The sequence below is a fragment of the Triturus cristatus genome, chromosome 1_1, assembly GCF_964204655.1.
Source record: "Triturus cristatus chromosome 1_1, aTriCri1.1, whole genome shotgun sequence".
NCBI classification, from domain to species: domain Eukaryota; kingdom Metazoa; phylum Chordata; class Amphibia; order Caudata; family Salamandridae; genus Triturus; species Triturus cristatus.
This window is the reverse complement of record NC_140579.1, coordinates 211,078,723-211,093,071: the sequence shown is the minus strand read 5'-3', so window position 1 is coordinate 211,093,071 and position 14,349 is coordinate 211,078,723. Positions and strand designations below refer to the sequence as shown.

The window sequence follows — 14,349 nt, the reverse complement described above, 5'->3', positions numbered from 1 at the left end:
ATAGTATTCAGATCAGACATGATAGCTATTCTCTCCAGTATTGGTTTCTCCGAGTCTCTAGGAATTGTGGGGAGTTCTCTGCTTGCTGATATGTCTCCCTCTCTGGGTTTCGATATCGTGCTCGCATTTGGCCACGACGGTTGCCTAAAAAATAGGCATTCCTTCTAGGACCTTGATAATTAGTTCTCCTTTGTCCATAACTACCCGAGGGATTGGACCCGCTCTCAGTGTCTGAACCGGAGGTGTCAGAAAAGGTGATAACTTTTTTCTTTGACCAGTATTGCCGATCATTTTGATAGGATTGATTATATTCATTAGTATAGTAACTGGCAGCTAAATAAGGGTACACTCTCTCTTCGCTAAAATATCTAATGTCTTTTTTAAGTTTTTCAGTTTTTTTCTTTATTAGATATTCACAGAACGAACTCATCTCCCCATTCACTTCTTCTAGTTTCTTTTTAGCCTCTTCTATTGGGTTGTTTTTTTTGAGTTTCTCTTCCATTTCTGCAATCTCTTTAAGTAGTTCTTCAACTACCTCTCTGGCTGTCTCAATGATGAGTATCATCAGATCTCTGGAACATCTGTTAGCTATAAGGGACCATTTCTCAAGAAATTTCCTCACCTCGACGAAAAGCCCCGGTATGTTCCTGACTCTGAGACCATTAGGTATGACCCCTGCTCTTAGATATTCTAACATGAATTCCGCATGGGATTCTGTTCTTCTGGTTTTCTTTTTGAGATTGAGTAATTTAAACCAGTCATCATTGGAATTCCTGCCAATAGGAAGTTGTTTATCCATATTAGAGCTGCCACCAAGTAATTTTGAGAAGTCCTCATCTGAAAACCCAAATGTTTTGATCTTATCCATATCAAAATAGAACGAATATTTGGCTGTCCAGAGAATTAAGCTAAACAGGGGTAATATGTATAGATACCACTGAAGGATGGAAGGAGTAGAATCAATTCTACAGTCTAGATAAGTGACACAGATTGGAAAAAATTTTTTTTTATAAAAGGCAAAATATGAACCAGCCGGTTCCAGGGAATAATGCTCAAACCCACTATAAATAGAAAACACAAACAGTAAAGATTAGAAAGATACAACTTCAGCCAACAAACAAGACAAAAACAAAACCCTCACAGCAAAGTGCTGGGAAATTCAATAAACAACGATAGAGGGACCCTGACTGTTTCACATATGTGAGGAAGGTACAGGGAGAAAACCTATAAATTACAACCAAAACTTCCTACACCTATTTATTTAAGAATTAGGCAATATGTCCATGTAATAATATAGACCCCACAGACAACAGTGTATTAAGAACATGTCATTTCATTTATTTAGAGCATGTCAGTTCATTCAGTTGATTCTTTTTTTTTTTTTTTTTTTTCCTCTTTTTTACATATAGAAAACCTATACAAATATGTTTATATATATAAAACAATTACAACCTATCTATCATGGACTATATATCCTGTTGGAATGTTTTGAAGTTCTAGATCTCTTCATTGTTGCTGCTGTGAGCTGCGCAATAAAGGAGATTTGCATAATCTTAGCCTCCGTGTCCTTAATAAAATCCAGATTTTCTGCCCAGCAGGCTGTGAAAAATCTAAATTGTGTTGTGAAATGTTGATCCTTTTCCTCACAGTGCTCAATGTTTTAGGCCCTTTGAACGTTATCCAGGCCGACATGAGGAACCAATGTACGGTTACTATGGCTGGGGTTATATAGTCTCAGGGGGTCCATGTATAGAAGTAGCCTCTAGCAGTGAGTTTAGCATCCACTGTAATTTGTTTTGAAGATATTTCTGGTTCCTAGAAACATAATTGCAAGTCATTCCTGTAGTGCTAATGGGAGATCAGACACTCAGCTGTGGCTTGAAATCTGAGGTCTAGGTTGGGAAAAGTCACCTAATGCCTTGAAATCCCTCCGCTGTGCCGAACGGTGCAGGATTCAGAGAGGAGAAATCTTCAACATGTCGACCCACGCGCCGGATGCCAATTCCGAGCAATTGCCTGGACAAGCCGCTTTTATTACTTGCTGGGAAGCTGCGTCCCCGAAGACCCGGCGGAGGCGAGCTGCTTTACGGAAGCATCGCCGGCGTATTGTGCATTTTTAGGTCTCGCTGAGTCAGCACGCATGCTCTGCTCGGAGAGACTTTAGAAGGTGAGTTTTCAAAGTGCTGCTGAAGGCTGGCGGTTTGCGCGTGCATGCTCTCGTGAACGCAAGCTTGTCGCCAACCAGCAGCACTTTGAAAAGTCAGCTACTAAAGTCTCTCCGAGCAACACATGCGTGCTGACTCAGCGAGACCTAAAAAACGACCCCAAAGGGACAATGTTTTCAAACAATATTTGTAGACATAATATTTATGTGAGACGATACTTTTGTCAGCAATATTCTGAAATGCATGTGTGCGGGAGACTTTCCTTATAGTGTTACTATTCATGAGTAATGAAGAGCAGTAAACTGCAGCTGACAAAATCAGATGGGTAAAGGTGAATGGGATTTCTTGGTGTTTTAGCAAGGCGGGCTAAAAATGGTTCTCAGGGCAATTGGCTAAGAAAATAGCATGCAGTGCTGCGATTAAATGTTTGGCTACTTGGGTATCTGGTATGACTGCAGAAGGGCAGGATGCTTGGCATCAATGCCACATTCCTTTTGTGATTCAAGTCTAGAACTTGTTTCATCTTCTCCTGTGGTCTAGATCTTTATGTTCCAGCTTCTGCGCGGCCTTGCGTACTGCCATCGGCAGAAGATCCTCCACCGTGACCTCAAACCACAGAATCTACTCATCAATGAGAAGGGAGAGCTGAAGCTAGCAGACTTTGGTGAGTTTACGCCATAGCAGACACTCCCTTCTGGATAACCATCCCATAGTGCCATGTGGTTAAAATACTTCATTCTACTTTTCTCTCTAGGTTTAGCTCGTGCCAAGTCTGTGCCTACAAAAACCTACTCCAATGAGGTGGTGACACTCTGGTATCGACCTCCGGATGTCCTACTTGGCTCCACTGAGTATTCCACACAGATCGATATGTGGTGAGTCTGAAAGGAAGAATATACTTTCTATTTTCTTAGGACCATTGATGTAAAGGAAGGGGATGCAGAGTTCTTGGCTGAGGAGTATGAAGCAGTCGCGGCTCCTTGAGGGAGTGCTGTGGGGCGGGGTCAGGGTGGGGGGTAGTAAACTCCGGCTTATGGCCGAACGGAGTTAAGTTTATAAATAAAACAAATGACATTGCGCGCGCTGCATTGCCATTTGGCGTTGCAGCCGCACAATGTAATTTGTTTTATTTATTTATGTACTTAACTCCGTTCGGCCGTAAGCCGGAGTTTACTACCCTCCACCCTGCACCTCCCCCCCGCCCCACCCCACTGCCCTGCAGCACTCCCTCGAGGAGCCGTGACTGGTATTGAGGTAATATCTTATTTGGGGGGAGGGGACAGTGATCTGGGGTACACAGGTGGCAGATATTTAGGTTCAAGAACAAAGGTGTAAGAGTCCTGAGGTTCAGAGATGTAATGCAAAGCCTTGAGATGGTACCTTTCACCTTCACTTGAAGAGGTGAAAGGTGCAGGGGGTGAAACTGCGAAAGCTCTGCAGTGCAAACTTTGAAGGCATAATGTTCCAGGGTACAGAAAATGTTACTTGGTGCTCTCGTACAGAGGGCTGAGCTCTCGGCTACAGAGGAGTGAAGAGGTCAGAGCTCAGGCCTTGATTGCAGAGAGCACAATAGCAAAGTGCTGGGTTGCAAAGGGATGAAGGAGGCAGATATCGGAGTTCAGGGAGTTGAGGTTTGCAGATCTGTGTTCAGAGAGGGAATTGGTAGCAGGGCTTTGAAGTAGACATGGGTAACAATGTCAAAGCTCTGAGGTGCAAAGGGAGGAAGGAGACAGAACTGTGAAGGGAAAAGACATGAGGCACAGAGCTCCGAGTTAAATGTTTGATAGTGCTGAAGATGTTTGGAGTTGAGTTAAGGGGAACACAACGGTGAGTTGTAAAAGTAATACATGGTTACGGTTGAGGGTGTTCGATCCCTGGGTGCAGATCTGAGGTGCACAATGGTCCAGGAACCAGTTATGAGGCAGCAACATATTAAATGGTGGCAGTCCCCCCTGACAGAGCTCGAGCTGTGCAGGTGGTGAACCAATGGAGAACAGAAGGGCATGGCCATTGGATTCTGGGAGACGGGGGGGTGAAGGGTTGACACATGATTGTGACACTGCAAAAAGTCGTGGCAGTTCCCTAACATTGGCTGCCTCTCACTGTAGGGGGGTCGGCTGCATCCTGTATGAAATGACTACCGGCAGACCCATGTTTCCAGGCTCCACTGTGAAGGAAGAGCTTCACATCATCTTCAGACTTCTAGGTGAGTGCCTTTCTCTGCCCAAGTGCTGAAGCTTCAGGATTGCTCACTGGATTCACTCAGTCCACATTGTGTTGCATGACTGCTGACTAAAATCTGAAGAGCACCTCCGTGACCACATATGATGAATACCTCTCCACTCCAGCACGTGGTGAATCTTGATTCCAGAATGTCCTCTTAAGCCTTTTCCAGCAGAATGTCCTGTGATAATGCTGACTTGTAATTTTTTTTAATTTTTACTGATTTTCACAGAAAGATACAGACAGAAAAACATCTATTTTCCTGTCTATTTATTTTTAAATATGGAATAATATATAAAATAGGTTTTCTTCAGCACCATTCTCACCACTGTCAATCATGCATGCTAGGTCAATAGTCGTGTGTTGACATGTAACAGAGTTAACACAAGAAAACAAAATCCTTATGGAGCTTAAATAACAGGAGTGCAGCTGTTTAAGCTGCTGTACAATGCAAATGATTTTACATTAATGTATTGGACTGTAAATGGTTAAAACTTTCTAGACATTCAAACAAGAGTTAACATGTGTTGGTTAAATAAAAGTGGAAATATACCAATTGCAGCTTCATGTTTTACACTAAGCATAGAGTAAATATGAATAAATATAGATAAAATTAGCAAAAATATGAGATGGAAATGTAAAAAACATAAATATCATAAACTGAAGCCCTAATGCAGATCTCAAATTAGTTAGTTCCTCTGTCCACCAGGTGTTGTGTAAATCTTTAATTTTAGGTTTTGCCTATTGTATTAAATATATCTTAGAAGAGGCTCATAACCCGGCCCCTTTCTTTCCTTGCTTCTCATTATTTCCTGTGCTTGCCACTTACTTTTCCTCCATTTATATTGGCTGTAGCATGCTGTTTCGTGCATTTACCAATGCTTGTTCCTTGTGTGCATCTCTTATCAGTTTCCTGTCGCCGAAGCACTGATTCCATCCACTTTTGGGACACTTTTTTAAATTAATATTTTGCTTGCACAGCGCTCGCACTGTGCTTCTCTCCATAATCATTCTCCCTATACCTGCACGCATTTCAAGTGTGCTTATTGGCTGTTTTTTTTTGTCCAACGTCTGGAGAGGCAAACCAGGAGCACTGATATTCGAACATGGAGTAACGTGCCATGCACAGGCTGATACACATCCTGCACTCATGTCCATTCATCGATTTGAAATGAAACCATGACACAGACAGTAAGCTTTTAGGGCCTGACGACGACTCTGGTGGTTCACGTCTGTCAGACTTGCGGGGGCCCAGTGGAGGCGGTCATCAAACCACCTTATTACAACTAAAACAGTTGGACCACCATTGCACTACTGCAACCACCAGGATTCAGAAATCCCTGGCGGCGGTGTGCGGTCTTGAGCGCAATATGCTTGGCGGGACTGCCACAGTTCTGACAAGCATATTACAAGGGTCCACTCCGCCGCGGCTTTACAGGGCCCCCTTGTGCCTCAGGGCCATGGGGTGCATGAAGGGGGGGCACATGCACCCCAGTACCTTCACGGCATGAACTGCAGGTACTGTCATTGACATTCCCATTGTGGTGACTCATAGGCACCACCGTGGGAATGTCAAAACTGCCCGCCAGCGACTAAAAACATCATAATATGGCGGGCGGTGCACACACAGGTTTGATGATGCAGCGGCGGGTGATCCCGCTCACACAACGCCAAACTGGTAATCAGGCTCTTAGTGTCCGTTTCCATCCCAGTATGTCAGCTACCTTCAAGGCTCTGCATGGTTTATTATTACATGAGGCTTGGAAAGCATTGTCCAAGCCTCACTTTTAGCCCTGAGCATCGCCCTCTGCAAAGCCACCAAGTTAATTTTTTATTTCTGCTTGTGACACCAGTGATGAAAAGCACGCCCGTCCGCATAAAAGTAAGCTTCGTCATCGCTCCAGGGATATGTTATGTCATCAATTCTGTGTCTTTTTTTGTGGCCTAATTCTCTGTGAACTCCCATTACTTAAAAAATGCATTTTACTCTTTGGAGGCCTTGCTTCAAGGATTGTCTGATTCTATTGCCGACATCTTGCTTCTCCTTCTATGGTGCTACTCTTTGGCGATCTTGACACAATTTCCTCCTCTGTTGACCTGCCTATTTTAACGCACTAGCAGCATGGATGTGTACAGCAGGAGTTCTTACATGTCCGGCAAACAGTTATGGTGCCCAAAGTTCCTTATTTGATCCAGCTCATCATTGCCTAGATAAGACAGCGCTCACATATCCAGCTGAAGATGTATTATTTTATACTGACCGGATACTAACACCAGACGCTCCTACTCCTGAAATACAAGTTAAAGAAGGCTTGTTAAATCGCAACTGAATCATGAAGTGAATATGAATCATAAAGTCAATATTTGTAACATGCAGGGCATGTGAAGAGTCTACGCAATGCTATGTCATGTACGCTCTGTGATTGGCCATTAGCCTGAGATATTTGAACAATACCATCTTAATGTTAATTTTAACAGAACCATGTCTCATACCTCGCTCTGAATATTTTCTAAATTAAGATCAAACGGGTAGACTGCACAGATCAAGCTGGAGGTGGTGTACCTGAATTGACTTGGGACTCCTTAACTTTGAGAGATGAACAATATTCATCTGACCTTGCTGTCAACCACTTGGCTTTTTCATGCCAAGCTATACACATAGCTTTTCACTTTTTATTTGAGCCCTTTCATGTTTACTGCACTTTCGTAATCATGCATGGTAATGACACCAATGCACCTATTTAACATACGTTTTACACGTAGACGAAAGATTCATTACCAATGCTTGTTTAGTTATGGCTGTCTAATGTAGGCATACTCCACCCAATTGGGTTGAGAGTGCTTTCCAGAGCTGATGTATGAGAATGCCTGGCAAGGTCAAGCAAGCGTTGACTGACCTTCATAGTAAAATAGATTGTTTGTAATAGAAACATTTGCCAGGCGATTACAGAGAAATATTAAGCATGGAATATATAGTATATGGATAATGCACGAGATCTAAGTGTGCAGTGGGAATGATGGTTGTGAACAAACAGAAACGTTTGGCACCATCCAGCATAAATACACAGATAGTGATAGCAGAAACAAAGGAGAAGTTGGTGAGAAACAAACAGAGGGCTCCGTATTGTATGTTAAGTTGTAGGCAATTAGCACAGTATGAGGGGGAGTTAAAGTGTGGCTTGTAGAATGCCAGAATAGTGCAATCAGCTGAATGTGGGCAGGGCCACTGGAATAATGCGATTGTGCAACTGCGGTGTTTTTAGCATAGTAATGGATTTGCTGCATTTGCCACATAATCCACCATCTGTTAATTGTTATTAAAAACGTGGACATGTTTGAGTGCTTTGAAAGGCCTTAGCAAATTAACTGGTCCTCATTCCGTTGCCTATTTCTGTACTTGGCTGTTAAACTGATACTAATGAGGTGGCATTTGTGCCCAGGCCATATTACCATGTGCAAAAACGACAAAATGAAGTAATACTGTAAAACAAAGTGTGCCGTATTAGGTCTTATAATTTACCTTCTCCCTTGCCACATAATTCCAGTGGCTCTGCATGCTGAAGAAAGATCTTTGAAATGTGAGTTTCAAGTGAATTACTTCTGTTTTCATTTCCTTATTAATTCATTACCATCATTATTTATATTCATGCTGTTGATGTTATCATTAGGCCTGTTGATGCTGTAGCCACGAACACTTATTTGAATTAGGACTTACTGTTCACCTATTTGAAATTGTTGAGTTAGTGGGAATATCTTGACTTGAAATAATATATTTATGATCTTATCGCTACTATCTTCCAACTATCTATAATACATGGTTTACTACATACTGTATACTATCTTTATCATCTTCTCCCTAGTCCACCTTTCCTATTTCTTCCTTTCCAGGTTTTATGAGTACCTCAACTATTGTATCTTTTGATATCTGTATTATCCTTTTTATATTTAAAAATCTGAGAAGGTAACATTTCATAGTAATTTATTGTGTGGCCATAATTTGATTTGTTTATACTCCCTTTTTTATGTATTGTTTATAAACTGACATGTACTTCTCAAACATATACCAGAAACAAAAAAAAAAAACAAACAAAAAAAAAAAAAAAGAAATGCGTAGTTTCCTGAAATGAGGAATGGAGTGATCTTCTGTCTCTGCAGCTTGGGCGAGTGAGATCCTATGGAGAGGGAGAGTTTCTGGGTGAGGCAGGTTGGTGTCATCTGCGTATTAATGGAAGGGGACTAGAGGCTGCGGATCCCATTCTCGTTCATGTGCTAGTCTTCCCTGGCAGACCTGCTAACCACGAGTGTCACTACTCTTCCTTGCCATTAGGTGATACAATAGGATTGCCCTATGTTCTGCTTGAAGTGTGGACCACCACACAGTGAGGAAACTGAGGGGTGTTTCACTTCAAGAACCCTGTGAATATAATGAAAGTGGCCACAGCCGTGACGTAGCGGCCAAAGATAATTAACGGGGTCAGGGCGGGACTTCGTGATCTTCGGCCGGCCAGTGCATAACTATCCGGAGTACACGTCATTCATTTACACGAGCCCGTACACACAACAAAACTGGCAACAAGTGGGTGCTTGCCTACCCATGTTTCGTTATCTTGCTTTTCCGTGCCTTGCATGCTACGCACCCACTAATGGCCAGTGGAGTATTTTTACTGCTGCTGCGACAGCGTTGATACGGCCCATTCCGGCTGCTGAGCTCTTTTCCTGCTGCTCCGACGCTGTTACGCCCCAGCTGCTCCACTGCCTGTGCTGAGGCCGGGCCTGCGGCGCGTGTCCTGCCAAGTGCTTGCCTGATAGTTCTCACCGCAAGTTGCACCACGGTGTGCACACGCGCACCTCTGTCGACATGCTGGGTGGAGCTGTGTCCCTCAGTTCTGCTCCCCTGGTTTCCTATCAGCTGAAGCATATGGGAGGGTGTGCCCCTCACCAACTTATTACATGCACCAAGGGCCAGGCAAAGGTCCCCTGCCCCTGCTGGTGTCTTACTCTTGCTGTTCCTGGTGAAGCACGTTCGCCACTTCCTGGGTTCATCTATGCTTTGGGGCCATCCTCCATGTGAGACATATTTCTGGACCAGCCCCTCTGCATGCAATCTAGCTGGCTGGTGAGTAATGCCTACCTGCTCCTGTAGCACCCTTCTTATGCTCACCCCTCGGGCAAGCCCGCCAAGCACATGTGATACAGGGCCCCCCACCTCTTTATGCAGGTCAGTGCTTGTCTAAGTTCCAGCCATCCTGGAATATGTGCATCGTGCTACAGAACCGTACTACAGGGTGCCTGGCACCAGCTCCTGTTGTCCCATAACTGATCTCTCCTCACTGCTCCATCTGATATCGATGGCGGTCTCCACCAAAGATCAGTTGTTTGTCCCCGGCACTGACTACGCCAACCTCTTGTTGCCATCATAATGTCCTCGGTACCTGCCTTGGAACCATTTGTGGTGGATGAGCCACCATCCGCCCAGGCGGTGAGATAGAAAGACTGGGTCAAGAGACTAGAGGCCTATTTTGTGGCTGTAGGCCTGGAAAATGACTGACGACATCCTAAACTCCTACATTTAGGAGGGGCAGCCATCCGCAAACTGGGCAAGTCTGTTGTTGAGGCTGCCCCTCCATTCACCTACTCCATGCTAAAACAAGCTTTGACTGCTCCCTTTGAGCCCCTTGCTAATGAGATATTCCTGTTGTGCCAGGCACATTAGCTACCTGAGTAATCTGTGCACACTTTCTATGCTCGCCTAAAAGACTTGCCCAGCACCTGCACCTTGCCTGATGCTTATGATATGTGTGCCCAATTCATCCAGGGTTACTCCTCCATTAAGCTGAGATAATATCCTCCTGCTTCCAGGGATGCCATTGCTGACAATGGGTCAATCCAAAGAACTGTCCAATGTGTGCGGTGAACGCATGGAAGCAGCCCGGCAATGTCAGTTGAGGACGGAACCGGTTAATGTGGTTAGAGGAGAAGTCCTGGCCCAGGTCCAACTTGACTCCTAAGATGTTACGGATGTGGAGGGTCATATACAAACCAGGGACCCTGCCCAGCCCACAGAAAACGGTGTTCGGTGTGTAATAAACCTAACCATTTTGCCAAGGTATGCTGTTCATCCATGTCAAAGAAGGGGCCAAAGCCCAATGCAATCCATGACTTGCAGTCCACTACTATGCTCAAGGACGAAAAGGACATGGATGACTATGATGACCGAGAAGGAGCTGTGCATGTCATCCATGCACTTCAACCTAGTGGATACCCATGGAGGCGCATTCCTAAGTGCAACATTCAACTGCTAGGCAATCAGTTACCTGCTTTAATTGACACACAAGCTTTGATTAATATTCTGGTGCATGATGTCTTGAAGACGCTCTCTTTACAACCGGTTTTAAGACCCACCTCCACCCAAGTATTCACATATGGATTGTCCATGACACTTCCACTGGCTGGCGTTTTCACTGCTGAAATCACACACCAGTCTCACTCGATTCATGCCAAGGTGTACGTAACAAAAGGGGGCTCAGGAATGCTGTTGAGCTGCCTAACGGCAGAGTGTCTTTAACTTGTTACTTTTGCCTTCAGGATCCACTTAGGAAGCATGGATGACCTGGTGGCTGAATTTGCATCTCTTTTCAACGGCATAGGATTACTCAAGGACCATCTGATCCATCTACATATCGATGAATCCATCCAACCTGTTGCACTAAAACATCAGCGGGTGACATTCCACGTATGCCCCAAAGTCGAAGCTGAGCTGCTGAAGTTGGAACAAGCAGACATCATTGAGAATGTTGCTGGCCCGATGCCCTGGGTGTCCCCAATCGTGGTGGCACTTAAGCCCAAACAGCCGGAGGAAGTCAGAATTTGTCTATGCACCTGCCCAAAAGGACAATGGTTTTACGCCCCGCCAAGAGAAGTGTGTATTTCTTCAAAAGGAGATAGCCTTCTTCAGATGCCTTTTCTCAGAGGCAGGGGTCGTGCCAGATCCAGCAAAATTCAACATCCAATGCGAACCAGCGCCCACCACTGTAACCGGAGTGCATTGTTTTTAAGTATGGTTACATACTGTGGGCAGTTCATCCAGAACCTGACTGCCCTCATTGTCCCATTTCGAGAACTATCCAAAACCAATACTCTGTGGAATGGATCCTTCCCAAGAAGAGGCTCAGGGCCACCAAACGAGCTCTCTGCAGACACTACTTTAGTTTATTTTGACCACAGCCGGAAATCAGAACTGTCTGTGGGTGCCAGCCCTATTGGTTTGGGGGCCATATTGTCAGACAGTCCGATGGTGAAGGGCCATCTTGGTGTACGCCAGTCATGCCCTGACAAACTGAGCAGCGCTATTCCCATATTGAAAAGAAGGTAATTGCGGTGTATTGAGGCTGCTAGCATTTTTATATTTATTTGTATGGCTAACCATTCACAGCTCATTCGGTCTAAGCCACTAGTCCCTCTCTTCACTGCCACGAGGCAGGCCAATTGCTTTGGCGATATGGTGCTAGTCAAGAATCGACATCCCGGGAGCAAATTCTTACTGCCTTTTGAGGTCGAATCCTGCAGCGTAGCCGCAGTAAAGGGAACCATGATACCTGCCCAGAGGCAAAATGAGACTGCCACAAGAAATGTGTCCTTTTTCAAGCTTTACCGTCAACCAGCTGCAGTTTTGCCTGATCAATTGCCCACCATCAAACGGGGTGTGTTAGAACCTGGAGAGGATTACTCTGTGGCTGAATCTCCCATTCGGACTTCCTTTCAAGAGAATAATGAGCACCAGTGCTGATGACCCCGTTCGGAACCTGTGAGAGGGTGAGGAAGAACAGCTCAAGTATGCACTTTGATCCAGAGGCCTGTAAGCCACAAGATAGGCCTGGAAGCGGAGTTGAAACTCCCAGGCAACACGGGGCTGAGTGATCCCACCATCGGCCATGTCCAGGGAAGCCTGCCTGTCTGAAAGACTTTGTGGGTAACTGATTTTAATGTGCAGACACTCTGTTCCAGCAAACGTTGTGTAGTTTCACAATCTTTCTCTCTCCCCCTCTTTCGTTGTTCCCTCATCTCTCCAAGTTGTTTGATGATGACATGCCATGTGCCATTCTCACTGTGCACCGTCCTAGTATTCTTGCAATGTTTTGTGTTTGGTATTCTTGTTTGTCTGGGTAAAGGAGGAATGTTATGTTTGAAATGTGGACCACCACACGGTGCGGAAACTATGAGGGGTGTTTCACCCCACCGTCCCCGCGAGTATAATGAAAGTGGTCACAGCCGTGACGTAGGGGCCAAAGATAATAGCCTCAAACGGTAGGTCGGGACTGGTGAGTGAAATGAGCCTTTCTTAGAAGGCGGCACATCACTGACCACCACTGTGACCTCCTTTGCCCACTAGATGGCACTGCTGCAATGCTGGCAATGGGTACCATTTCCATCATTCTCACTAAAGGTAATGACAGCATGCGCCAGCTGCTCTGTGTCCGGGCACAGATCCGGCTGCTGGCACTGGCCTCCTTGTACTTGTCTCCGTGTGCCTTCAGGGCGTGATCGTATACACTACACTTCGCAGCAGCGCAGCCCGTGCGCACAAGAATTGATGCTTCCCAGAAAGCAGAATTTATGCTTTAATGACTTGTATGAAACTGTGATATTTTGGGGAGGACTTTTGGAGTAATATATTTACTACACGTAAACAATGAATCCCTGTGCTGTGACCGAGGGACCTGGGACATAATGCATTTGTACATATATACTTAATCAAGTGGGAAGGTTTGGGGCTTTTCCGCCTTGTAATTTCCAATCCTGTAAAACTGCTGTCTGTCTTTGGATGGCTACGAATCCTCTTAAACCTAATTGTAAGAAAGGTTCTGTAGATGGTTCTGATCAACACTTCAGCTCTAGTCAACCCTTGGGTTTACTTTGAGCTTGGTAGGCAGTAGGGATTCCGCTATACTGGCGGAGATCTCTATGCCTTCAGATAAGAGAGCCACAGAAGTCCTTTCTAGGCACTTTATGTTAGATAGCGGCTGCTGAGCAAACTTTCCTTTTTTTTTTTTTTTTAAACTCCCAAAGTGAGTTTGTTTTTTGTAAGACCAATTCGCAAGGCCCTGACGTTCTGGGCGCTTTCTCCAATGTGTGGGGCTAATTTATTTTCTGTTGAGTACTGTCAGGTGTTTGCTTGCAGTCCGAACAGTAAAAAGTGCGTCAGAACGTCTGCCCTAAGTAGGGCAAGCATTCTGAGGACCTTACACCGATGGCTGAGGGGCCTTCTAGGTAGGATTTTCGCTGGCAGAAATGTGATTGTTTGCCCAAGTCTAAATACAGAGGGACTGGGACCAGTGTTGGAGACACTGCACACTGCCACGGTTATGGCGGAGTACCATATTTGACAAACTCTAAATAACCCCCTCAGTTTCCATTCTTTGTTAGTTTGAGTAAGACCGCCGACCCTCGGTCTAGGTCCACTCTCTCCCCGCAGCTCTGCTGTGCCGTCTCTTGCCTCCAGACCCCGACCTCCTCCTAGGGAGGTTCGAGGCTGCTGTCTGCTCCTGCTGCCTGCAACCACCGTAACCTTTCTCAGCCGTTTTTTCCTTAATTTTCCCTGTTGTGCCACTGTTATTGTGCCCATCTGTGTCTTGCTCTAATTCCACCACTGTTTTAATTTCTCGTGCTTGCCTATTCCTTTCGCCGCTGCTACTCCTGCGGGGCCCCCCCCCTGGAATTCCCCCGCTCCCGCCTCCCAGCCTCTCTTCCCTCCCACCTCCCCATCTTAATTGCAGCCGCAGCAGATGAGCGCAGCCAGTCTGCACCCATCAGTGACCCGAGCGCGGCCAGCGCCAAGAACCCTGAACCTCCCACTACCCATCGCTACGACACCACCACCCTCCTTGCACTCTTGCCTGGAAGAGCACCCTCCACCTGCAGCAAAACCTTACCCTCCGCCGAACACCTGCACTTCCAGACCACC

At 45.4% G+C, this 14,349-nt stretch overlaps 1 protein-coding gene across 7 annotated transcripts in view; it reads left to right on the top strand.

Annotated features, from left to right (window-relative positions):
- The window catches only part of CDK18 (cyclin dependent kinase 18), a 1,155,230-nt gene that overhangs the window by 382,574 nt on the left and 758,307 nt on the right, over positions 1–14,349 (top strand). For all 7 annotated transcript variants that reach the window (XM_085624142.1, XM_085624143.1, XM_085624144.1 and 4 more), the window contains 3 exons: positions 2,706–2,829; positions 2,920–3,040; positions 4,274–4,371. In XM_085624142.1, coding sequence (XP_085480268.1) covers positions 2,706–2,829; positions 2,920–3,040; positions 4,274–4,371 — 343 coding nt within the window. The remainder of the gene's footprint in view (positions 1–2,705; positions 2,830–2,919; positions 3,041–4,273; positions 4,372–14,349) is intronic.